Below are 25,576 nucleotides of genomic sequence, written 5' to 3' on the forward strand. Positions count from 1 at the left end.
CTGAGCAGAGCAGCCAAATTTGACCTTAAGTCGGTAAATCGCATTTAAAGCAGGACTTAATGTTCTTGCATAGTAAATCTAGAGGATGGTATCAGATCATTTATGAAGTTCAGGCAATACATTATGGTTCATGAGCTATTATGTTTGTTTAACCTTCTGTATTTAAGAAAACAAAAATGACTGTACCTCGAACTGACAGATTTTATACAGTCTCTGTGAAAAATACTAGCCCAAAACCTAACCTACTTGATATAGCATCTCTTGAAACCTTATTTGCAAAATTAATTCTAATTGACTGAATACTGTGTTCTGTCACATGGAATGAAAACTGGTTGAAGAGCTGTAAACAAAGGTTAATACTTGCCAACAGCATATCATACTGAGGAGAGCCACAAAGTTTACTGTGAGTTTTTGTATTTAACTTCTATATTAACAAGAGTGAAGACTAATTTTTAAGGTGCTGTAATCAGCTGAAGAGACAAAAAAATATTTTTAGGGATCTAAAGAAATTATAAAATTATTAGATGCCATAGAAGAATATTTGGCTTCTCAAAATATAGTCTTGTATACCACAGGACAAGAAGTGATCAGAAGAGAGTATTTCAGTGGGAACTCTGGAAAGTTACAGTGCTGGCACAGATACTTAGTGAGGAGGATAGGAAACTAATCTGTGTGTTACAGCTCATGCACACATATGCTGAGACAACGCACAGTGAGGCAGCAACAAGAACTCTATCTCAGTATTTATGGTACCTGCACACTTAAAAAAGATTACAGTCATTAGTACTACAGCACTGTATTTGTTCTCATGATGCCCCTGTGAGACAGGGAAATACTTTCATGCTCATCTTTCTCATGGGAACTTTAAGCTAGAACTTTAATTCTGTGGCTAAATGTGAGCTGCAAAGGGGTGTAACTCCCACTGAAGGCACTGGAATTGCTTCTGTACATGTTAGGACTGAACATAGGCTCAACCCAGGATGAAATTCAAAGTCAGTTCCCTCACATCCTTGGTGTGTTTTAAGGTCATCAGACAGAAGCGGACAGCAAAGGGAGCCTTCAGCTGAGGATCATCCTCCCCCTGCTGCCATCCATGCTCCCCAGAATGTTCTGCAGGGATGCTTCCTAAGGGTGAGAAGGATGAGACTCATTTATGGGCAACTTCACAGACATGTCTCTGTAACAGGAAACATGTCCCCCACCCAGGGCTTACTGATCACACAATTCATACAGAGACTTCACAAATGGCTAAACCTCCTGAACAGAGACTGCTGGTGGCTACACACCCTATAATAGCCACTGATCCAGCAGCTTCAATGAGGAAGCAACAGCACCGCCTTACAGATATCTGTTTAGAGTCAGCAGTCCATGTGGTCACTCTATCTCATACCCTGTAGGCTACTTCAAATTTAATTTGAAAGAGAAACACAGTAAAATAGAATGTAACATGGTATGAAATATAATTTAAAACCAGACTGAAAAATGTCAAAATCAGAAAAAAAACTGGCAGGTACTGTGGAGGTACTGTGGTCAATTCTGGTCTGTCATATTAAAATGTCACTTAAAATACTTTCTTATTAATTGTCTGATCTCTGTGATTCTCCTACCTGTGTGGGCTGCATTTGCATTTCTAATTTTAAAATGTTTTTCATATCTTGTTTGTAGTACAATAAAAAAAATAGACCAGTGGCTTGGATCCACACATCATGGACTACCCCAGATTGTTTAACCATACTTCAAAAGTACTCCCCAGGTTAGGATGAAGTTTAATGTTCACAGTGGTCTTTCCTCAGCTATGAAAAACCTTGTGAACAAAGCACAGAGGAAAATGTCAGTTACAATAGTCTGAAGTGTCACTACAGTGCTGCAGTAAGCTAATGGGACAGATGTTCATATTTTGGATAGAACTATGACTAAGTTTACTCATCAATAATTATCAAATGCAGTCTTATTTGCTAGTATTAACCATGCCTGAACAGCATCCCATTGACTTCATTGGGATTTGGAATGGATAGACCACAGAAAAATCAAAGCCTCCATAAAAAATGTTCTTAATTAGGGAAATATGCAAATAAGCAAGTGCTTATTCTGAGACTGAAATTGAAAGAACCTTTTAATGATAGGAAAAACTAAAATTAAATGTTGGCAAATCAAGTAGCTTGCTTATAAGAAGAATAAAATATAACCATTCAAGATAAACTTGTTTGAAGCAGAATTTCAGTGCCTAATTCTTGGAATTGGTTTACAAGTGACATGTGCCTTTTTAACAAATTCAAATAGAAATTTCAGCCCACAGTAACTCTGTGAACTGTTCATTTCTGCCTGTGTGGATTTCTGGTCCTCTCTTCCTCTGTCCATACAATTGCCCATGGGGCCATACTCTGAATCAGATGACTGAAATGACCCCGGCCCTGTTTCCAGGAAAACAAAAAATTACCATAAGGATTCTAATAGCCACAAATAACATCCTTAACGGAAGAGGAGATAAATTTATCTATTTTTAAACTAACAGTAAGACTATATTACCTGTACTGAATTTCTTCTTCAAGACAGCTTTGGAAGGATATCTGTTATTTTCTAATTTCTCCACTTTTCCTTTTGGTTGTGCTGACTAGTATTTTCCATGATCTCTTCTATCCTAGTCGTATCCTAGTTACAGTTGAAAGATATCCTTCATCTAGATTGTTCTTCTATCAGTTTGGCAAAGGTTTATCAATAAGGAAATGTAACTTCTAAAATTGAGACAATACAGAAGATTGAAAAAGTAGTTTATGCCTTAGATTAGGCATGAACTAATGCCCACAACCTATTCTTAACTATTGCAACTGGCAAATGAGTTCACTATGATCCGGGCTGAAAAAAAACTTTCTTTTTTTCTTTTTTTTTTTTTTTTATTCCTTTAAACTGAGATGGGCTTTGTGTTCCAGATCACCTTTGGCCTCAAAAATTATTGCACCCTGACAATTGATAGTACATCATGACAGTCAGAATGTATCATTCTGAGCAGGAGTTGTTTCATCTTCCCTTGTGGCCACTAACAGAAATATCTGGGTAACCTTTTCCATAGGGTTGCTATGTTTCTCCTGTCTTCCTGGTGGCCTTGCCCCAGAGCTCATTAAAATAATTTGGTCTTAAGTAATTTGCCTCAGGTCACTCAGGAAAGTCTATGATAGAACCAAGAATAGAAACCTGATCACTCTTAGCAAAGAATGGGATTACTTACATGACTAAAATGACTTGGATTCGTAAGCCTTTGCAGGTTTCATTCTTCAATTCCTTTTGCAGAGAAAATCTCTCATACAAAGACTACAATACAATTTTCAAATAAAGTTTGGAGAATGCATTGCTAACATGCATTCCTTTTTTTAATGGAAAGTTTGCTTTACCGGAAGGCCTTACTGTGTGTTAAGTATGAAAAGTAATTTTTTTTTTTCAAATTCCTGTTTATAGGAATTATTTCATGTGTTTTTTCATATTCTCTTTTTGATAATCTTCTTTCTAATTTATTTTTTTAAAAGTCAAGATTATTTGTTGGATATAAATACATGCATATGACACCTTTTCTTCTTGTCTGTAGGTGTCTGATTTAACAGCCTAATAGATTTGGATTGGTAAAATATTCCATCAGTGACACAAAACATGTAAGCATTTTATAAAGAGCTTCATTTCATTATGTTCTAAGGTACAAAATGTAAACACAGGGCTTACTTACTGGAAAGAAAAGTTTTAGGCTACAATATACTTGTAAGGGTTTTGTTCATTTTATATAAACAGAAATGAAAAGAAAAAAAATCCTTCATAATAAATAAACACACAATGACAAAGGTTACAATTGAAGGGATTACAAATGACAGAAGCCAACATAAAAAACTTTCAATATCATACTTTTACTTTAATATGAAGACATTATTATCAAAGGAAAATACTTGAGAAACGCTTTGATAAAAATAATCTCATGCTATCTTTGAAGCAGTTTCATTTATTTTACTACCCACTGTGTTCCTTATCAGAAGGCCAAGAATAAGAAGTTTCCTAGTTTATGATTAGGAAAGAATCTGATAGATTAGAAGACTCAATTGAAGTTGGACATAATAAGTATTAAAGTATTACATGACATTAATCCTGCCATTCCATTACTCTCTCAATCATTGTGCGCAGACTAATTATTCTGAATCCAGTGTTCAGGAGAAAATAGAAACATACTTACACTGGGTTGGAGTAATCTCTTTATTGCATCAACGAGGCTAGCTCTGTACTGGTCCAGAAACAGGCTGACATTGAGAAGAGAACAGAATCCAGATTAAAATGGGTTTTCAATTCTAATGATACTAATGCAGATAAGTACAAGGCTAATTACATATGTTTACACAACGCTGTAAAAGAGAAACTGTGGTATACATTTCTGTCCAATTCAGTTATTGTTAAATAGTAGAAAATACATAAACCCAAATATAAAACCAAAGCTAAAATATCAGCATGATTAGATAGCTGAAATTCTATGTGCACAAATGTGCGCAAATCACATATGCTAGCTATTAAAATACAAAACCGTATCAGAAGTAAGGATCAATATACATGTTTTTCTATAGAAGGGGTGTGTGTGGAGTTTTTTTAACGGTTTCCTATTGTATTTCAGGCATTACTGTTAAGGTTGTTATTTTTTTGTTTGGTTTTTTCTTTTACCTTCACAGTTGTGGCTTTAATTCGTTATTACTATGCATATTTTATCTATTGGTCTGTCTGTCTATCTATCTACCCACCTATGCCTATAAAGACTTACAAGCCCCCACCTCCTCTCTCCCACAAACACTGTGTAAATAGAATGACTCAGATCATACAGAGTTGTCTTCTCTCAAGAGTGAAATCCTTCATCTCCAGCATGGGTCCCGCAAGGACAGCAGCAGAGTCAATTTTCCCATGCAATGTTGCCAACATGCTCAGCCCTATTTTGGTGTGATTACCTCATGATTTGTGGGGATAATTCATTCTTCATGCCCCTCAGTACCTTAATGTATATACTAATAGTGGCAACCAGGGTGCCAATCACTCTTGACTAGATATTTGTGGACACGCAGTTACTGTGGATGTGAGTGCATTTACAGTGGTTAGTGAACAACCATCAGATAGCAACTGATGCCTTTCAGTCCTTACTAACATGAGCTGCATTTATATTGGTGATTCAGATAAGAAACTATCAAAACAGGCCACAAATAATGGGATTCTTTCTTCATTATTTTTTATGTTTTCTCTGTAACAAAACTCCATACAAGCCTGTATCAAGCTCAAGTTCCACACTACATGGTATTTTGTCTATTATGATTTTTTTTATGTTGTCCTTTCTCTTTCTGAGGAGATACAGTGGTGTTTTGTTTTGTTATTGTTGGGTTTTTTTCCAGTTTTGAAATTTCTATAAGAATATAAAGAATATATGAAAATACTGAAGAGAAAAAGTAGTCTGCCAATCACATGCCAGTCATCAAGAATAGAATATGTGCAGACACTTGGATAAAGACACTGCATAGCTACTAAGAATCCAATATTACATACCACAGCATCAAGCATCTGTGTAAGCGCTGTGTATTTTTGCTACTCATGAAAAAACAAAAGCCTATCAGAAAACTTGTCAGCAATCAAATTTCTGCAGCAAAACCTACCAGAATCTCACATTGTTGGGAAAATATGGTAGACTGGGTATCCTTGAATTTCTTCAAAGAACATTTCAATATAGAAATACGACCTTTTGAATTTCTTCTCAAGGTATTAAAGTACTAGCTAGCAATTTCTCTGACAGCCTGCCCATAAGAAAATGTAACTGTAGCAATTGGCATGATGGCTGCCCCTCAGACTTGATTAATGTTACTGGGAGAAGCTTACTGGAAAAATTCTTGTTTAAATTTAATTCATTGAAACATCAGCTGATATCTCCTGGGAGTTTTAATCAAATTCATGTCAGGTAGATCCCTATACAGATAGATATATACCATAAGATACCACTTCATCAGGAACTTGGCCAACTACAGAAGAGGCAGAATACAGTGCAGAAGTCATCTTCCATAAGAATTGCTAAAAATAACTTTGTTAAACAAGAAACATCACATAAGACTTGCTGAGATCATATGCAGACAGAAGCGCATTCCAAATTAAAAATGCACTTACACTTACAAGACTTTTATTTTTGAAAACAGTGTAGTGGAAACACAATTTTGGGGCAGTTTATCAGTGCAATAATTTGTTTTCTACGGACCTGCGTACATACCAATGTAATTTTTTACAATAAGATAGGGGCACAACTGCTGCTGTAAGTCTTATTCCTTTACAATGAAATAACTATAGGCCTCTGTTCACCAGAAACAAGTATCTGAGAACTTAAAATAGTCACATGATCTGCTAGATTACACAACTTCAATGACACCTTTTCTGCCCAACCCCAATTGATATTTTGGTGGTATGGGAGGTAGATTCTAAGCCTCATATTAGGAAACCCAGATAACCTAGAACAGTTGCCCTGCCTTTGCTCTCAAAGCTGTCAAAGAATCACAGAATGATAAGGGTTGGAAGGGACCTCTGGGACTAGTGTCCCACCACCCTGTCAGAGCAGGTGCACAGAATGTTGTCCAGGTGAGTTTGGAATGACTCCAGAGATGGGGTCCTGCCTTCCAAAAGGCCTGTCTCTCACCCACTTCGATCAAAAATACACTCCAATATTGTGATTTTCAGTCTGTTGCTCAGTGAGCCACATACTCTCACATGACTCTGAGGGAGCAGGGAAGGCTGGAAGCAAAGTTAATGCAATACAGTGATTCCAGGGAAAATCTCTATCCTCCCTGCCTCAGCCAGAAGATGCCTTGAATGAGGAAAATCCTGAAGAAGTCATTAGATAATCTGCACTGCAGACAGGGCCAGCACAGGATTTGGCCCATGCAAGGAGATTTAGTCATGCTATTTCTCTTAGCAGTAGAATTTGTCTAACTAAATATTATCACAGTATACTGAAAATATACCCAAGAGAGGCCTTTAAAGCTCACAACACCTCAGTTAAATTAAATTACTTCTTGTTTTAAGCCATTTGCATCCAGTTCTCACACCTGAATTCTAATTTGGTTTAGCTCCTCACTACTTTGGTGCTAAGGGCTCACGTTTATGCAGTAAGGATGCTTGTGAAAGCAGTTGCTCAGGACAGGAATAGCAAGATTTTCTCAGGCCAGTAAGGAAGTTTCAGATCACAGAAGTAGAAAGGCAAGAAAACAGTTGGTGATCTGGCCTTTGTTTAGGCAGTGCTCTTAACCTGTGAAATCTGAGTGAATAGGAAGGCAATATTGTCACCTCTCTACTACTTTTCGTTGTTGGTTGGTTGGTTTGTTTATTTTTTAAAATTACCATTAAAACAAACAAACACACAGAAGTTTATAACAAAACTACATGGAAGTAACAGTATGCCACAAGGAAACAAAAAACCCAGGTACGTTCGCAGTTTGCTTCATGCTGATATCCTTTTGTCTTGTGCCTTGCAACAAGGGGCATGTACTTTGTAGGCTATATAAGGCTTATTTTTATTTTTTCATACTTTGGAATTGGTAAAAGAGGTTAGTTTACAAGTATACTTCAGACATGATTATATTCATAATACAAAGAGCCATTTATCTTTTTGTTCGTATACTTCCATGCTGCCAGATTCCAACTCACTTGCAAGCGTGTGCAAGAAATCAGGATTAAAAAAATCCAATAAATTTTAACTGAAGAAGGACAGGGATCTTACCGCATTCCTAAAAAGATTTCCTTATGTTAAATGACATCCACTAACAGAAACAAAATTGACATATTTCAAGATATTTAAAGAATACTTTCATCTCAGTTCTACATTCCTGGTAAATCCACAGCTCCCTATGACTTCAGGAAAAATCTCAGCAGTGGAAGTAATGGGATATCCTTCCTGGCTTCTGTTGTGCAAATAGATACGCATGTGCCAAACTTCAAGATTGTAGATAAAGTAAGTAAAGTGAGATATTTTAAATTTACACAATGATATGGGGAATCTAGATCTTATAGTGTCTCTACATTACAACTGAAAACCTGTTTCAGAGGAATGCAAAAGAGAAAGATTTTTCTGCTGGGTCAGTCATACTGGCCTTGACTCTCTCCTTGGATGAAAAAATCTCAGCAAACCTTTTTTTTAAATACAAAAAAAGGGATATATGTCTCCCTTTAAATAACCAGAAATTTTCAGCTCTCGTGAGACTTGGGTTTGGCACCTGCTATTTCTCCTTCTCTATTCATACTCACTCTTACCGTTCCAGGACTAGCATGACTTTATAGCCACAAATGTAGGTCAAATCAAAGTCTAGAGTTCTGACAGCCCTCACCTGGCCTTAAAATTCCCCCTCAAAAATGTGATGTTGGTGGATATGCTTTAAAGTTTCCATTATTTCAGTACTTTTTTTTCACTGTATCCTTCTTCCATCTTGGTGTGGCCTCACCAAGATTCTTTTTTCCTTATTTGTACCTCATAGTTGACGTTTTACAAGTTATTTCAGAACTGCTGAACCATGAAACTATTTTTATTGTCAAAATCCTGAATGTTTAAATAATGACTAGCTTTCACAGTTTGCCTTTTATTTATTTTATAATCTAGTTGAGCTACTAAATTTAGCTGTTAACTAACAGACTGTCTGTTCCGGGAAATAACTTATTTTCCACTCAGGCACACAAGGTTTATGAAAGTCTGACTGTAAATATATGAATATAAACATATCGCAGCTTGTTGTAATCATGTGCATTTTTACTTGAACCTCCATGTGGATTTGGAATATGCTTATGAATAGAGCTTGTTTCAATATAAATGGGATCAAGCAGTACCACTAGTTAGCTATTCAGAGAACCAGACTATATCATCCTCACAGGAAATACTTAGATAAAAATTTATCTATGCACCTAATATTTGAATTCTTTGCTTTCTAGTTCTCTGTTCTAATCTCAGATTTATTGACTGACAATGAAGTATATGATTGTGCTGAACTAAATGCAATGTATTCTATCTGGTTTTATCATTGCATACTTCAGGTTTCAGTCGAGGAGCTACAAGAAAAGATTTTTTTTTTCCCCCCTTCAACGGCAGTCCAAAAGATTCAGAGAGCAAAAATCCTACCAACAGCTCTAACGCCAGTTCTATATCTCAAAAGAGAAACACATGAAAATGAAGATTTGAGTTCGATAAAGCATGGAACACTTCTTTTTGTCAGCCTTTTCATGTACCAGAAAACCTAGTGTCCATAACTAAAATAATTATTTCTAAAAGAAACAAACAACAAAGGGATTTTCATGCTTATTAAACTATATATATATATGGGTGCTCACAAGAATAGAGACAATTTGTGAATAAGACCACATAGTTGGAACTGATCTGCACATTTCTATTTATTTTTTAGAGATCTATAAATATTTATACACTCACCTGCATCTTAAATGCTTCAAAATAATGTACAAAATGCAGGGACTGAAAATGCATTGTGTATTTTACCTGTCATGTTTGATTCTTTGTTTCCTGAAGAAACTATACTGTTTTCAAACAGACTGGGAGGAGTATTAGGCAAGAATATTACTGAAAAAAATAACTTAAGTCTTGAGCTCCTTTGCTGTCCTCCCAGCACAAATAGGATGACATGGTGTGAGTATCAAGAACACAAGAGATGGCACAGCCAGGTTGTTTTGATATTTGTGTGAAGAACAAATTTAACTCTAAATCTCTTGGCAAGACCTTGCTTCACCCATATAATCTGGAGAACATCCATATGTGAGCCTTGTCTAAGCCTCCGAGAAGACTGCTGCCCTCCTGCTCATGTCCGCCAGCACTCTGATCTGACTTTCATACTTAATCTGATCTAATCCTGGCCAGCATTAACTTCATCTGTGCAATGAAACCTGGAGATCCATTCTAATATTTGGTGAGGAAGGCATTTACTAAATTACTTGCTGAAATCATATGGTGTTGTTTAGCTCCTTATTTTAATCAGATGATGCATCTCTGAGGCACATTATCAGCGATTAGTTAGAAACCCTTCTCTGTCCTTTTTGGGAACAAAGAACTTTTCTGAAATTAAATGCTACAAGAAATGAAGCACTATTGCACTCTGTCAACAAATAGGTATTAGAAAAAGGAATGAAAAAAAAAGGAAAAAAAATTACTAAACACATTTTCTCCACTGCTATACAACCCCAGGAACTTTTCTGAAATAAGAAGTGTTTGTTAAATAGCAAACTATCAAAGAAAAAAAGCATTAGAGGAATATTTTATCCGAACTTAAAACAAACGCTGTTTTAAAAGACAACAGACAGCTTTGTACTTCTCTTTGCCTTTTTCCTTTAACTATTTCTTAGTAAGGTACAGAAATATGCTGAACTGAGCTGTCTTACGAAGTCCCTGTTTTCAGAATTTGTTCTCTCACAATAGTTATGTGCAACAAAACATAATCAGCCTTTTCTGTTTTGGACATTTAAAGGGCCATATATCCATGAAGGAAAGACAGATTAATTTAAAAATGTATACTTTCCTAAATGAAATTCACATATCTCCATTTATAAACCATAGATAGTTAATAATGCAAGCAGCAAATATAGCACAGCACAGTTCTGTAAATCCAGTATCAGAAAAGGGTTGCATCAATAATCAAATCTATTTGCATAAATTATTAAACAGTATGTCATATTGTAACATGTACCTACCTTTTCATAAATTAAGTACTGTACTCATTTTTTAACTACGAATTCTCCTAAAATTAACATGTGCCTGTGTAAATAATATAAAGCCTATGTCTACAAATATTTCTGTCAAATTGATTAGAGAAACAGAATGTGATGGGGGAAAAAAGGGGTTTGAAAATCTTTTTTTCCTCTGCAAGATTTTCAGAGGAGCAAAAAATATATCCCCTTATATCAATAGTCAGATCTTTCCTAAGAAGTAAGCTAAGCGAGCTGTTTGTGTTGATAAACTCCCTTTTCTCCAGACTGTTCCTCACTGAGCCATAATTATTTGCAATTTGCCTAAGTCGTCCATTTACTGATACGTCAAGCATGAAACAGAGGCAATTCCAGAAAATGGAAATGCTTCTCAAAATCAATCTTTGGGAAATAATGTGGTAGAAGTTACTGTGTGATAGAAGACTACCTTATAACTGTCACATGGAGATGAATATTAATTTGTTGAGGTTAAGGTGGCTTTGTGCTTCATTTGTTGACTTTGCTTAGCCATCAGCAAGCAGCACAGTACAATTACTGCAGCAAAGCTATTTTTCTAACATGAGTTTTATGATTTTTATGTACTTACCAGTCAGCACACATAACAATGTCAAAATGTCCTTCCAGTTGAGAGACATCTGTCTCATTATCCCATCGTAAAATGCTAGAGGAAAAAAAATATTGTAAAAAAAGGGGGGAAAAAAGGAAAGAATGAAAAAGGACTTGTATTTTTTCATCTTGAGATTTCTGAGGTATTAGTATTATTCCTACATGACACAGAAGTGTTTTTAAAAGTATGTATTTGTTATTTTCAAAGATAAATGAATAAACATTATTCTGTACATTTTAAAGGTTTTAAATATCAGAGTTGAAGAGCTATTTTTTATTATAACAGAAATGCAATTCACACAGGTTCTGATGAGTGGATCACCAATAAATATGTATTTCTGAATTAGTGGCATGTGTATGGCTTCAGATTTTTTACACTTTAACACCACCGTGTAAGACAGTGAAGTCCAAGTATCAACAATCTGAATGAAACATAAATTTGCAGAATAGATGTGAATTCATGGATCTCTGCTATATCTGTCAGGCAAGTCAGCTGTGTTTCTCATTGATGAGGTGAGCATTCACTTGGGCTGGAGGGAGTAGAACAGGGTGAAAAAAAGCGAAGCTTAACTTCAGTGCAGGTGACGTTGCATCAGGCAAGCTTGAAAATACAGCAGCACTGACTCCGTCAACAACTGTTTTCTCAAAGGTGGTAAGTTATTTAATCCTGAGGTACCAACAGTATGCAAAAACACACATATGTACAAAGTTCTCTTTTGATTATAAATGCTGCTGATTCATGTAGCTGCCATGAAGAATTTCAGTACTTTGTTCCCATTTTAAAACCCAGCAACTAGTACTGGAATTTACTGTGCACTAAAAATATCATTACCCCGAAGACTTGAAGCTGCATTTCTATTTCTAGGCTATTTTTAAGAAAAGAACCTATCCTTCTTTTTCATTTCCTGGTTATTTATAATAGAATGTAGATAAATATTTATGGGGAAAGCACTTGTGGGGGAAGGGTCTAATCTGATCTCGTCAGGTTGTGTATGCTTATCTCCGTTTTGTATGAGTCTTGACCAAACAGACCCTTTAGTCTTCCTGCAGCTATAATCTACTTCTGGTTAAAAGCCATCTCCATTCACACCCGACTCCTAATATTTAACTATGGAGACCAGTTATAATGCGCTCATTCAGAACTGTTCCCTAAGTATACAGGACAAAAAAGAAAATCTTATACATTGACTATACTGTATTAAAAAAGGCTGTTAAATATGTAGACAGATAGTTATAGAGATATAAAGAATTAAGGTTCCACAATAAGTGCGTACATGTGCATAGAAACAAAATTTCAGACAGAATGATTTTAAAACATGGAAATTATGAAAGGAGAGGCCCAGTTCATTGGGAAAGCTTTGATTATATGGGGCTCAGTGTAGTGGATTGAAAATTCCCCCCAAAATAAAATTGCCAGACCAGCTCAGTAGAAATGAATGCAGCTGTATTTACAACCAAAACTACAATCTAAATATGATATGCAAAGAATATGTACAAAATATACAATATTTACATATATTTACAATTTATAAACACCACAAGAACTCCCCTGGACAAACCAGGGGGCTACTAATAGCTTCCCCACTCCCTGCTCCCTTCCCTCCCCCACTGTACATGGTAAAGGAGAGAGAAGAGAGTTTCTGTTAGTTACTTAACCACAAAAAGAACACATTCAAGGTCACCAAAGCCAGCAGAAGCCAGAGCTAGGATCTGCCAGAGCGAGGAAGCCAAAAAAAGAAAGTTAGTATACACAACTAGCTTTTATGTTTGTTATCTGTCCAGTGTGATTTAGACCTTACAATTATTTTCCTTTTCACGTCTACTACTTTCTGTTCAAGATTTGTGGAAAATTATCTAGGCACAGCCTAAAACTACCACACTCAGCATAACCGAACAGATCAGGACTCATTAGCTGACTTCCCCTCCTGGAACGTAGTGTGACAAACTAAAGAGAGAAAAGAGTAGAATAATTTAATTTTTCCTCCTCAAATTGAAAGTAATCCAGATTTTAGAAACTGAGGTAGCTTTGCACACTGGCACACAGCAGGCATCCAGTAGTGGAAAGTGACAAAGGGGAGTTCTCACTCTCAGCTGCTGGCTGCCTGCTGGCTACCAGCAGCTTTTTCAACCCTGTTTCCGTGGAAACTTAGGTTAGAATAGTGAAAATTAGGTAAAGGTAAGTTTTGTAGGTTTAAAGCATGCACTCTAATACTTTAAGAATCTTGAAGCAGAACTGGAATTGGTAGATGAACTGTGAGCCTTAAAAGGCCACCTTTGGTTCTCATTGCTGCAGAAAGAGAGATCTGATCAGTGCCACTATAGGGACTTGAATTATGATTTTTCTAAACCCATATATTTACTATACTTCACACATGCAGTTTGGAAGGTAGCACAGGTGCCTCCTCCTGCCAAACCCCCACACCTCTCTCATGTTCTGGCTGAGCATCCAAAATATAGCATTTTCTGTGCAAACCTATTGTGGGCACAAAGGAGATGTGTGGGTTGGTAAAAGCTCAGAAACCATAATGGTGAGCAAAATGTGGCACTGACAAGTTGTCAGGAGCATGAGCAGCAACATAACTGGCTTCTGTGCTGTTAGAATTACTGAGTTAAGGGCCCCACATCCAGCCATAAGCCAGCCTTCCTTCATTTTCCTGATGTAGCACTGGGACTGATTTTGCTCTCCAGTTCTGTACAGTTGCACTCTTGAAGACATGATAATTATGCAAAAGCAATAATAAATTTTCACAGAAGATTTCAAAGGGACAGGAAAATCTTTATTCTTGTGGGGAAATAACCATGTAGACTAATTTCTATAAAATAAATACCAAGAGTAATCATTCTGATCTCATTCAGAATGTATGTATACAGGTGGGAAAGAAGCAGCTACAAGCTGTATAAATATATATCTATCCATGCTATCTTTAGCCAAGTGCAAGTATGGCTAGTAAGGGAGGCACAGCTACTGCTATGTGAACCTCAGCACCAGCTGTAACCTCCAAAACTGTTTTGGTAGCAAACTCCGGGCTACCATATCCACAAAGTTATCTGTTTAATGCTTCCACAAATTTGAACGAGCTGCAATCAAACACCTGCACTTTCTCTTGTAAAAGTGAAAATACGAGGGAATCAGAAATCTGCTCACAGTTAGCACTAGCACTGATATTCTGAATCAGAATCAGCTATTTTGAATTCTAGCACTAATTAAAGCAGTGAATCAGAGTCACGATGTACAAAAATACCATTAACCGGCCATATGGATTCTTGTAATCCAAATACAATCCATGAGTGCTGAGTATAGAAAAAAATCTGCTGGTAACTGCAAAACAACATTGAGAAAGGTAAAGATATGTATATGTGTATCTAAATTTAATTATCTATATATAGCAAGGGGGTGAGGAGTAACAATTATTTCAGGGATTATTGAGGATGTAACTCTTGGGCTTAGTGGTCAGACTGATGGCACCATGAAGTAAGGGCTGATTCCCTTTCTATTTAAAGAAAAGCACTGCTAGGAAACCCAAAAAGTGTTAGGAACAGAAAACTGAAAAGCTCAGTCTTAGAAAACTGAAAAGCTCAGTCTTTTTGAGTTTTTCTTTAAGAAAACTAGACATAAATTTAAAATACCATGCCACAAGCAGTGTTTTAAACAAGCAATACCTGAGCAAAGCCTTTGACACTGTCCCGCACCACATCCTGGTCTCCAAGCTGGTGCAGTCTGGGTTTGATGAATGGACAAAGAAGTGGCTGGATGGCCATACCCAAAGAGTGGCTGTCAGTAGGTCCATGTCCCAGTGGAGGCCAGTGACAAGTGGAGCCCCTCAGGGATCAGTGCTGGGCCCAGCCTTGTTCAACATCTTTGTTGGCAACATGGACAGAGGCATCGAGTGCATCCTAGGCAAGTTTGCTGACAACACCCAGCTGTGTGGTGCAGCAAACATGCTGGAGGGAAGGGATCCATCCAGAGGGACCTTGACAAGCTGGAGAGGTGGGCCCAAGCCAAATTCATGAGGTTCAACAAGACCAAATGCAAGGTCCTACATCTGGGTCGGGGCAATCCCAAGCACTGATATAGGCTGGGCAGTGACTGGCTTGAGAGCAGCCCTGAAGAAAAGGACTTGGGGGTGCTGGTGCGTGAGAAGCTCAACATGAGCCATCAGTGTGCACTTGCAGCCCAGAAAGCCAATCACATCCTGGGCTGCATCAAGAGAAGCATAGCCAGCAGGTCGAGGGAGGTGATTCTGCCCCTCTACTCAGCTCTGGTGAGAACCCACCTGGAGTATTGCATCCAGTTCTGGAGCCCCTATTAGAAGAAGGATCTGGAGACGCTGGAACATGTCCAGAGAAGGGCCACAAGGATGATCAGAGGGCTGGAGCACCTCTCCGATGAGGACAGACTGAAAGAGTTGGGGCTGTTCAGTCTGGAGAAGAGAAGGTTCTGAGGAGACCTTCTTGTGGCCTTCCAGTATCTGAAGGGGGCCTACAAGAAAGCTGGGGAGGGACTTTTTAGGGTTTCAGGTAGTGACAGGACTAGGGGGAATGGAGCAAAACCAGAAGTGGGTAGATTCAGATTGGATGTTAGGAAGAAGTTTTACACCATGAGGGTGACGAGACACTGGAACAAGTTGCCCAGGGAGGTGGTTGGGGACCCATCCCTGCAGGTTTTTAAGGCCAGGCTGGATGTGGCTCTGAGCAACCTGATCTAGTGTGAGGTGTCCCTGCCCATGGCAGGGGGGTTGGAACTAGATGATCCCTGACGTCCCTTCCAACCCTAACAATTCTATGATTCTATGAATATCATGTTGAATGCCTATATGAAAAAAAAGGCAAGCCTTGTTAACATTTTCCTCTTGTTCCCTTGGACATAAAGCACTTTTTTTTCTAAAATCACTTTTCTCCCAGTAAAAAGTTTAAAGCTATAATATTTTTTTGTCTCTACTTTGAGGGAAGATGTAACAGTACTGACAGCTGAAATTATTTTGTAAATTTGAAAAATGTACATAAAATACTCTGTATTTCTGTCCAAGCAACACTTTCAATGTTTTCTTTTGTTTTGTTTCTTGTAAAGAAAACCCCCAACACTCTATCCCCAAAAGTCCCATAAAAACCAAACAACAAACAAACACAAAACCCCCACATAATAAAACACAACAAAACAACAAAAAACTCCAGCAACCAACATATTTAAGGCTCTGTGAAGTCCACTTCTGACATTATTTTGTGTCCTGGCATATTTAACTCATGCAGGTATAGTTCTTTGCAACTCACTTTCAGCAGAAAAGGGTCTGTAACCCACTGGAAATATAAAATGGTTTGGGATAGTGGAGGTTTTTTGGCTACAAGAACATTAAATAATGAAATATGAGGGAAAAATACTACTGCACTGTTCAGATACTTCTTACGTCAAACTGTTAGTGGCTGTTGGTGGCTGTGAATGTCTGCTTTGTGGCCTGTATCAAATGAATTTGACCAGATTTCAGAGGAAAAGTACCCATACCACAAATCTATTATTATAATTAGCAATCTTGATGGTAGTCCTAGTAAAAAGGACAAGGACTGAATGAGATATGGAGAATGAACTATCTTCTTCCATGCAGAGGTGGCTTTTCCAGGTCCAGAAAATAGTATACTATTAAAATAGTCTGAGAAAATATGAAACTGTAGTTTCCTCGGCTTTCAACCTTACACCATTATAAAGCAACAAATTAATTTAAAAAAACAGGTGCCAAGCAACACAAAACACAAACAATCTTTTAAAATGACAAGGAAGACAGAAAATGTGATTACATCAAGATAAAAAGAATTATAACAGAACCAAAAGATCAAATAAGAAAACAGAGAATTTAACTATTACCAACACACCCTCAAATATCCCCTTGTATTTCAAAGGAAAAAAACAACCCACAGTAAAATACAATATATTGCAGGACAGCAAAGGCTGCTCTTTCCTTGTACAGCAGTTCTAATTTATAGAGGATAGCCTGACAAATGTCGACACTTTTTCTTACACTGGTAAGTATCTCAGCAATCTACAACAAAAGACTTGCTTTTACTGGGTTTTTATTTCTCATGTAAAGTTCCTCATAACTATTATTATTCAAGTTCTGTAATTCAGCGTTTGTCTTCCTAGTGTGTCTAGACAGTTAACTTACACGAGTAAAAACATGTTAAATCTCTGGCTGTTAAAACATTTCCAAGTCCCTCTGAGATGTTCATGTGATGAAAGGACAAAAGAAATAAAAGGCCTTTCTTGCTTCAAAATGTATTAGTAGTTTTAATAAAGACAAAACAACCTGCCCCACTTAGCAAATGAACAGCTACCAAGAACCCCTATCTACCCACCTCTTCTTTTCATATTTTAAATTTAAGCTTCAGTCTTCAACAAAGCACTATCATTGGTAAATATACAGGTTCAGGCAATCCATTTTGTCTGGAGGTTTATATGACTTTTCTTATGGCATTAACCAAGTTGGTTGATTAACACATTAACAAAAGATACCATCATGTTTTTTCACACCTTGATCTTTCTTTGAGAGTCCTCAGTTCTATATAAAGATCAAGAAGATGGATTTTAATTTAGCAACAGAAGCAATATGTACATCTATCACTACAACTCCTCTGAGTAATCTTGCAAATTCGCCTACTATCACTTCCCTGTCTTTTTTATTATATTCTAATTTCTCCAACTTCTTTCACCTTCTGCCTGTCTTACCTTCTCTTTGCTTTACATTCTCATCCATTATTTCATTCTCTACCAGCATATACCTGGTTTGAAGGGAACAAGGTTAAATTTTCAACCACAGGTACCCAGCATCAATCACTGTCTCTTTTCTTTCACATTTCTAAGCACTTTGAATGTGATATTTATAACTGCCAATAGATATTTCCTTCTAACAATCTCCTTGCAGGTCTCAGCAACTTCCACATCATTTATCTACTCTTGTCAATGTATACTGATGATTTTTCTCAGCTAGGCTCAAAATCTGCATTTTATCCTCATTCACCTAAACCTTTCTTCTCTCTACAGCTCAGTAAAATGTTGTTATTCATTAGAATTTTTAATTCCACTGTTTTCTGTTTGGCATGTTAAAATTGTCTCTTACTGGTTTTTTTCAATGTGCTCTTATAAAGATTATCTTCAAGTCTTTCCTACATTTCTGATAATTTCATGATGTTTCATCTCAGCCTCTCCTTCCTCTGAATTTCACTTCGGGCCTATCTCATCTATAAAAATTAAAACTAGCCACCCACTTCTCTAATTCACACTGTGTATCCAAACTCATAACTCAGTATTTTCCAGAGCCTCAGTGAATGGGAAGCTCAATCTCTACAGTACAACAAGGCTTTGTTCTTACCACCTGTTCTTGACCCTTTTGAACATAACCAATAATTCCAGTCTGTAATATAGACTTAGCTTCCTCTATATTTGCATACCTTGGCTCTGTTCAATTTTGCTTACTTTTTTCTGCATAGCATCTCTAGGAAGTTTCTCATGTACCCACTCAAACTCTTGACCATGTCATCATCACTTACATCTTAATATCATAATACTGTTCTCTCTGTTCTTGGAAAATGCAGTATTGCCTATTAATATTTATTCAGTAGGCTGCTGTTTTTCTTGCCTACAACCTTGACTTTGTCACCTTTCTCTGTAATCCTCCAGGTAAGTCAGAAGTTGCCTTTTAAACATGCTTCGTAATAGTTCAATCCTCCAGGTAAATCACAAGTTGCCTTTTAAACATGCTTTGTAACAGTTCACTTCCCTATTTTTTTTATATCTCATTCAAGGGACAAGACCCTTCTTTAATCAGCCCTAAAGTCAGTCTACACCTTCCACTTAACTTTTCAAGCAAGCACCTTTCTTCCACTACGTTATCTATGAATATTCACAAACTTACTCAATTATCCTTGAAACTCTCCTCTAAATTAGCCCCTACAAAAACTGAAAAGAAGCTAGGCTGCTTTTGTGCCCCCAACTCTGTCACGCTGAATACAGTTATCCTTCCTCACTGTATCTGTCTCTGTCTCTGATCTTAGACTACATATTCTTTAACACAAGCTGCCTTTTTGCTCTATGTTTATACATATGGCTGGTATAACAGTTAATGATGAAACTTCATCACATTAATGTGATCATACAAAAGAAGAAAACACCCCCAAATCTAAATGTTCTTCCTAACTTGAGATATTCTATAATTCTATCTAGATTTCCTGTAAAAAAAATATTTAAAAAATGTATGACGGTTACATGCTTCCCTTATTCTGAGAACATATTTTCTCTCTCTTATTTTGTGCAACATATTTTGCTAAAACTCAGAGTTTGTCTTAAAAAATAACACTCCTGACACTTATACATTTGCTACATATCAAAAGCTACCCAATTTTGGGGACATAAAAAATAGTCTGTATGTAAATACAACTGTAGCAGAATAAAGTTTCTCCATTTTGTAGATATACCACAGCCCAGCATTCAGCACAAGTGTGGATATTTTATAAAAAGAAGTGATAATCTCTCACCAAAAAATATTATTAATAAAAAAATACCACTGATTTTTGTGAATTTGCCTTTTTGCACCCCTCCTCTATGGCAATACATTCTAAACCAGTCTTTATTTAGTAGATTAGTTACTGTTCTTAGGAAGGTTCACATAGCACATTATGCACACAATGGATGGATCTCGCTTTCTAATTCAGACTGATATAGTATAAAGAAATACTTAATTTGAAAATGCAAGACAGCATAAGCACATGACACAACCACACTAGTGGGATCAGTGAATGAAAGCATTATACAAAGTAATTTTGTGTAAAAATATGAGGGAAGACAGTTTCTTGCTCTATGCAAAGTAGTCTATCTATGAATATGGAGAGGATAATCGAGGGAATAAGAAAAACAAAGAAAATTAAGTGAATCAGGCAGGTCCAGAAAGACTGAATGTGAAGATGAATTAAAAACAGCAGAGAGGATGCAATTCACCGGTGCTTAAGTTCTGGGGGCAGAAGGGACCACAATAAACATTCAAGTTTCTCAATTTCTCTATCAAGCCCATATATCTCATAAAATTAATACATATGTTTCAGAATGATATCTATGTGATTTAAACACATTCAACACTTCAGAAACTACCACTTCCCATTGAAAGATGTTCTACTGTATTATCATTCTCTCTGCTAAATCTCATTTTTTTTTCCAGACTGAATTTGTCTAGCTTCCATTTCTACATCTGTTAGGTATTCATAAACTGGATTTAAGAGTGATCTTCTATTAAAGATTTTTTCCTCAAATGATGAGTTTCAGATCAAAATAATTTTTTTCTTAACAATTTCTTTGATAAGTTAAGTAAGTACAGCTCTTCAACTCTCTCATCTCCCGACCCTGATTCATTCCTGTTTCTTTCCTAAACCCCATTCATTTTAGTATCCATGGTTAACATCGTTAACATGGTTAACTATATGTTACTTGAAATAACAAAAATAACACTGTAAGCATGATTTTGTAAAAATTGCATGTACTCTTTCTTTTGTTCTAAATCTTCCTGTCAGCTGATAATTAAAGATAGAATGAGCACTCACAGAGGATAACATTATTTCAGAGAGTTGAAATTAATTCCTTGCATCAGTGTTCACTGAGGAAGAAATTGAAGACAATTTCACCACAACAGCCTTTTTTGACGTGTCTTCTGTAAAAGGAAGTCCTGCTTTATAAACCTTGAGCTCTTCAAAGGTGTCAACAATATTCAGATAATAATCTGGGTAACACATGCTGCTTCTGATTCCAAAAGACTATTGGCAAAGATCCTCACCAACAACATTCAAGGAAAGTAGACATTCACTGGAAAGGAGTCTTGGCATGGCTAAATAAACAAAAGACAGGGAACAAAGTAGTACTAAGTGGTCAATTCTCACATGGAAGGCAATAATCAATGGAGTTCCCCTGAGACCTGTTCTATTCAACATGTTTACAAGAGATGAGCAGTGAGGTGGACTTGCTGGAACAGATCCATGTCCTTCTTATGTTGGTGTCCCAGAGGTGAACACAGTACTCCAGGTGGGATCTCACAAGAATGGGGCAGAGAGGGGAAAAACACCTCCCTCGACCTTCTGGCCACTCTTCTCTTGATGCAGCCCAGGATGCGATTTGCTTTCTTTCGATTAACCAAATGCACATTGCTTAATCATAGTCTGTTTTTCATCCACCAGTACCCCCAAGACCTTCTCTGCAGGGCTACTCTCAATCCACCTATTGCCCATCACCCAGTCTGTATTTGTGCTTGAGATTGCCCTGACCCATGTGCATGACCTTGCACTTAGTCTTGTTGAACTTCATGCGGTTCACAGAAGCCCACCTCTTGAAGCTGTCAACGTCCCTCTGGATGGCTTCCCTTCCTTCCACCATATAGACTGCACCATGCAGCTTGGTGTCATCTGCAAACTTGCTGAGGGTGTGCTCTTTGAATGGAGCACAGATCACTCTCATCTGAAAATCATTAGATTGGAGCAGGGCAAATATGGTCAGACATATGGAATGTTTTCCACCTGAGTTTTCAAAGATAGGGAAGCTACAAATTCACAGTAGGCATGGACAGAGAAAGAGGCAATTAATATGTGAATGGAATCAAGATGACATAGTTCAGTGCTCTGTCACTGAGACCTCATCCACTATTACATTGAATATCATTTAGTCCTTAGAAAGACTTTTTTTTGTGTGTTAAATTATGGAAGCTTGTAAATTCATGGCATATGTAAACCTTGGATAAGATTGTATCTATTAACCTTTAAGGAGAAGGAATTTTCACTTTTGACCACATGTTTACACCTTCTGGATGTGGGTTCTAATGTTGACTATAGAATGAACAAAGATTATATGATACATTACTCAAAGAGTGCATCACACCACAAGCATTTATCTCATTGACTTGATGTTATATGTACTTGTTTACACTCTTACGTGGGATGCAGTCTTTCTGAAGAAACTCTTAGCAAAATGATAGACTTGTCCACAGGTGAAACTCATAGATCCCATAACAGAAATAAATATAAAAATTTTGTTCCTAAGAGACTCAGTCTTCTGGAGTCAGGGAATCTCAGGGAGTCTGAGGGAAGAACAAATTCCTTGGTAGGTAGGACAGACCAAGTCTGTTAATCTTGAGAATATACTGCAGGCCATTCTCTTTGCTAAACCTTTTCCTGTTTGTAATAACAACAATTTTTTAAAGTTCTACTACCCAAACCCCTGTTTCAGGAAGATTTCCACATTTAAATAAAGAGGAAAAAAAAGAGCAGAGATTTCTTGACTTTGTTACTGCTAATTTAACAATTTGTGGACACTTTCAAAACAATGATGTAATTAATGCATGTTAAACAGTTGATGGTACAAAGACTGCTATCAGGATAAATCATATGCTAAGCTATAAAGTAAACAATGTGATTCATGGATAATTTTTTAACTGTAAAAAAAAATATTGTCAAACTCATACAAGGTATTAATAATTCACCTTACTACAACAAGTCATTCTCAGTAACTCAGTGGCATTGCTGTACCTATTTCCAGTAAGCATAAGCAAGAAATTCTGAACATACTAATGGAAGGTAAAAATCCACTGATTAAGTAAACTGTTTGCTAAATATTTATTATTACATACTATGACAAACTGCCAGTTTGGCTTACATTACTGTACTTTTAAACCATAATCTTGAGCTGTCAGAGAACGAGGTAAGTGCTCATTTACTGTATTTTGTAAAAATCTAAATAAATGTATGGCAGGTTGTCCTGATCTAATTTCTCTTGGCTGATGATTGTGCCTTTTTGGGACACACACATTTTGGCCTGTTTTCCAAATCTAGACTTCAACGTCTGGAACAGTCACAAACTGACTCTCATACTGATAATTTCTGCTCCCTGTGCCAGGAAAAGCGGACACGAGATGAAGGTTTAGTGAGAAGGGTCTTTTCTGAGTTATCTTTTATATGGAAAGAATCTTGTAACTTTGCACTGGACACCGTGAAAAGTTGCAAGGCTGGACATTGTTTAAATGATATGTTAGATGCCTTCTCCAGATTCAGTTAACATTCCAGTAAACCAGTTGAACATGCTTACCTGCAAGCTCCGATCAATGTAAAAGAAGTCACCTAATGTCACTTTGCACACCAGTGTTGCATTCTTCCTTCCCTACAAAACACCACATTTTTATCCCTCCCCCCTGCCCTTATCATTATAGAGCAAATGCTTTTGGTTGTAGGAAAAATGAATCAGGGTTATGGTAATATTTCAGATTTTACATTAGTTCTTCAGTTTCTTCAAGGCCCTGAAAAGTGATCAGATAAATTTGTTATTGTCTTCATCACGTTTCATCACTGAATGTGAAGGATTGATCTATCCATTAGCACTTCTGTAATAACTACCCAAAGCATAACCTTAATTTTGACAGGAGGAATGAACTATTACTACGTATAAGATAGAGAAATGCAAGATGATCATTACTTTTGTGATTAGAGAGCCATTTGAATATTTTTCATAAAACTACACATTAAAACAAATCTGTAAAAGCCTGAAGAATGCAGAACTAAAAATCAAATTGTGTTTATTATAATGAGCCTTATATCTCAATATAAAATTTCACTTTATTTTTTAATTTATTTTTTAATGTAAATAAGGCCCCATATGCTATTGCACTGAAGTAAAATACTTGACATTTTTACTCCTTAAAATGCAACATTTTATGACGTCTAGATATGTTTATTAATTAGTGATTATTAACACCCAGTAAACAACATCATGTCTTGTAAAAACACAATCTTTCTTCACAGCATGAGGTTGAAATCTATTATTCACTGTTTCCATATGCTGAAATACACTCAAATGATCACAAATGACCTTAGCATTAGATAAATGTAAATGAGGACAGGATAGAAAATGTGCTTTTGATTGATATCTAAAAGACTAGGTTTGAAGTCTTGACAAGCAATGAAATCTGAAATCTCTTATCAAGTAGAAGGCAACTGGAAATCTACAAAATCTAAGCTTCTGGGTGGGCATACCATACAGCCTCTCCTAAGCAAGGATGAGCATCTGAGGCTGCTCACAGGAACCTGAAAGACCATTCCTGTGGCCCATGTGGCCTTTGTCTACTTGGCAGGCACTTCTTAGGATGCAGAAATATATCTCTAAGTTATATGCATGTACACACTAATGAACATGGATTTTTTCTAACCCTAAGTGCTCACTTCTCTACATGGAATGGTTACATAAGCATACAGATGAATGACGCAAATGATAGCCATTAAAATTATGAGGGTTTTACTCTCTTTGTAAATAAGCTTATTCTGATGTAACATTGCCTTTCCCAGCCCTTTTTCAGCTTCACTTTTGTCACTTTGAGAAAGACTGAGATCACTTATGGAATGAGAGTTATCAACAAAAGAGATTTAGACACACAAATAAAGAGTGCACTATTTGCCCTAAGGTGCCATCTTTAAGCACATTCGAATTGTTAACCCTATATCACAAACATTTACTTTACAGTTTACTTTTAGAACACTACAAGAGAACAAAGCACTTCCAGCTACTGTACCTAGAGATGCTTCAAGGAAATAGACAAAATAACTTCAGTGGCACCACCTATTACAGGGTGGGTGACGAAAGGCTTGCAAGACCATCTGAAAGCCTTCAGGGCTAACTCAGAGACAACAGAGCTGGTGCACCATGAGAAAAACAGGATAAGCCCTGCTCCTTAGGACATAGTGAGAGAAGGGCTCCAGCATGGCTCCAGTGTTCCACATCTGTCCTCGCAGATGACAACACAACATTGATTGTACACAGGACAACTGGAAAAAAAACCATGGATGCCCCAACATCTGCTTTAGGGGCAAATGGGATTTGGTGTCACCTTGAATTTTCAGAGTTATTTAAAATGAAAACTGCCAATGATTTAGGTGCATTCATTCCAAGCCTCATATTCAGTACAATAGGTAATGTCAAGTCTGAAGCAGACAAATTTCAGTCATGCACTAAGCCACAGCTTGAAGAGACATAATGTACATTAAGAAAAAGAGAAGGGAAAGAGAGGTTAAATGACCAAGATTAATCATACAATACGTGGAAAGCAAGTACAGTTTTTTTAAACATTTTGAAATTTCTGTCTTGCATCACTTCCCTATTTATGCTGTATATACTTCTGTGTCAGCATCAGCAATATAGGTCACATTTTCACACTTTTGCATACTTAAAACACATTTACAG

General features: G+C 36.8%; 1 protein-coding gene across 1 annotated transcript in view; it reads right to left on the reverse strand.

Annotated features, from left to right (window-relative positions):
* Positions 1–25,576, reverse strand: part of CAMKMT (calmodulin-lysine N-methyltransferase) — a 247,286-nt gene that overhangs the window by 5,924 nt on the left and 215,786 nt on the right. Inside the window, exons 8-9 of the mRNA XM_054399142.1 lie at positions 11,318–11,392; positions 4,208–4,271 (exon numbers count right to left, since the gene is read on the reverse strand). Of these exons, the coding sequence (XP_054255117.1) occupies positions 4,208–4,271; positions 11,318–11,392 (139 nt within the window). The remainder of the gene's footprint in view (positions 1–4,207; positions 4,272–11,317; positions 11,393–25,576) is intronic.

Source organism: Indicator indicator, chromosome 2 (assembly GCF_027791375.1).
Source record: "Indicator indicator isolate 239-I01 chromosome 2, UM_Iind_1.1, whole genome shotgun sequence".
Classification (NCBI taxonomy): domain Eukaryota; kingdom Metazoa; phylum Chordata; class Aves; order Piciformes; family Indicatoridae; genus Indicator; species Indicator indicator.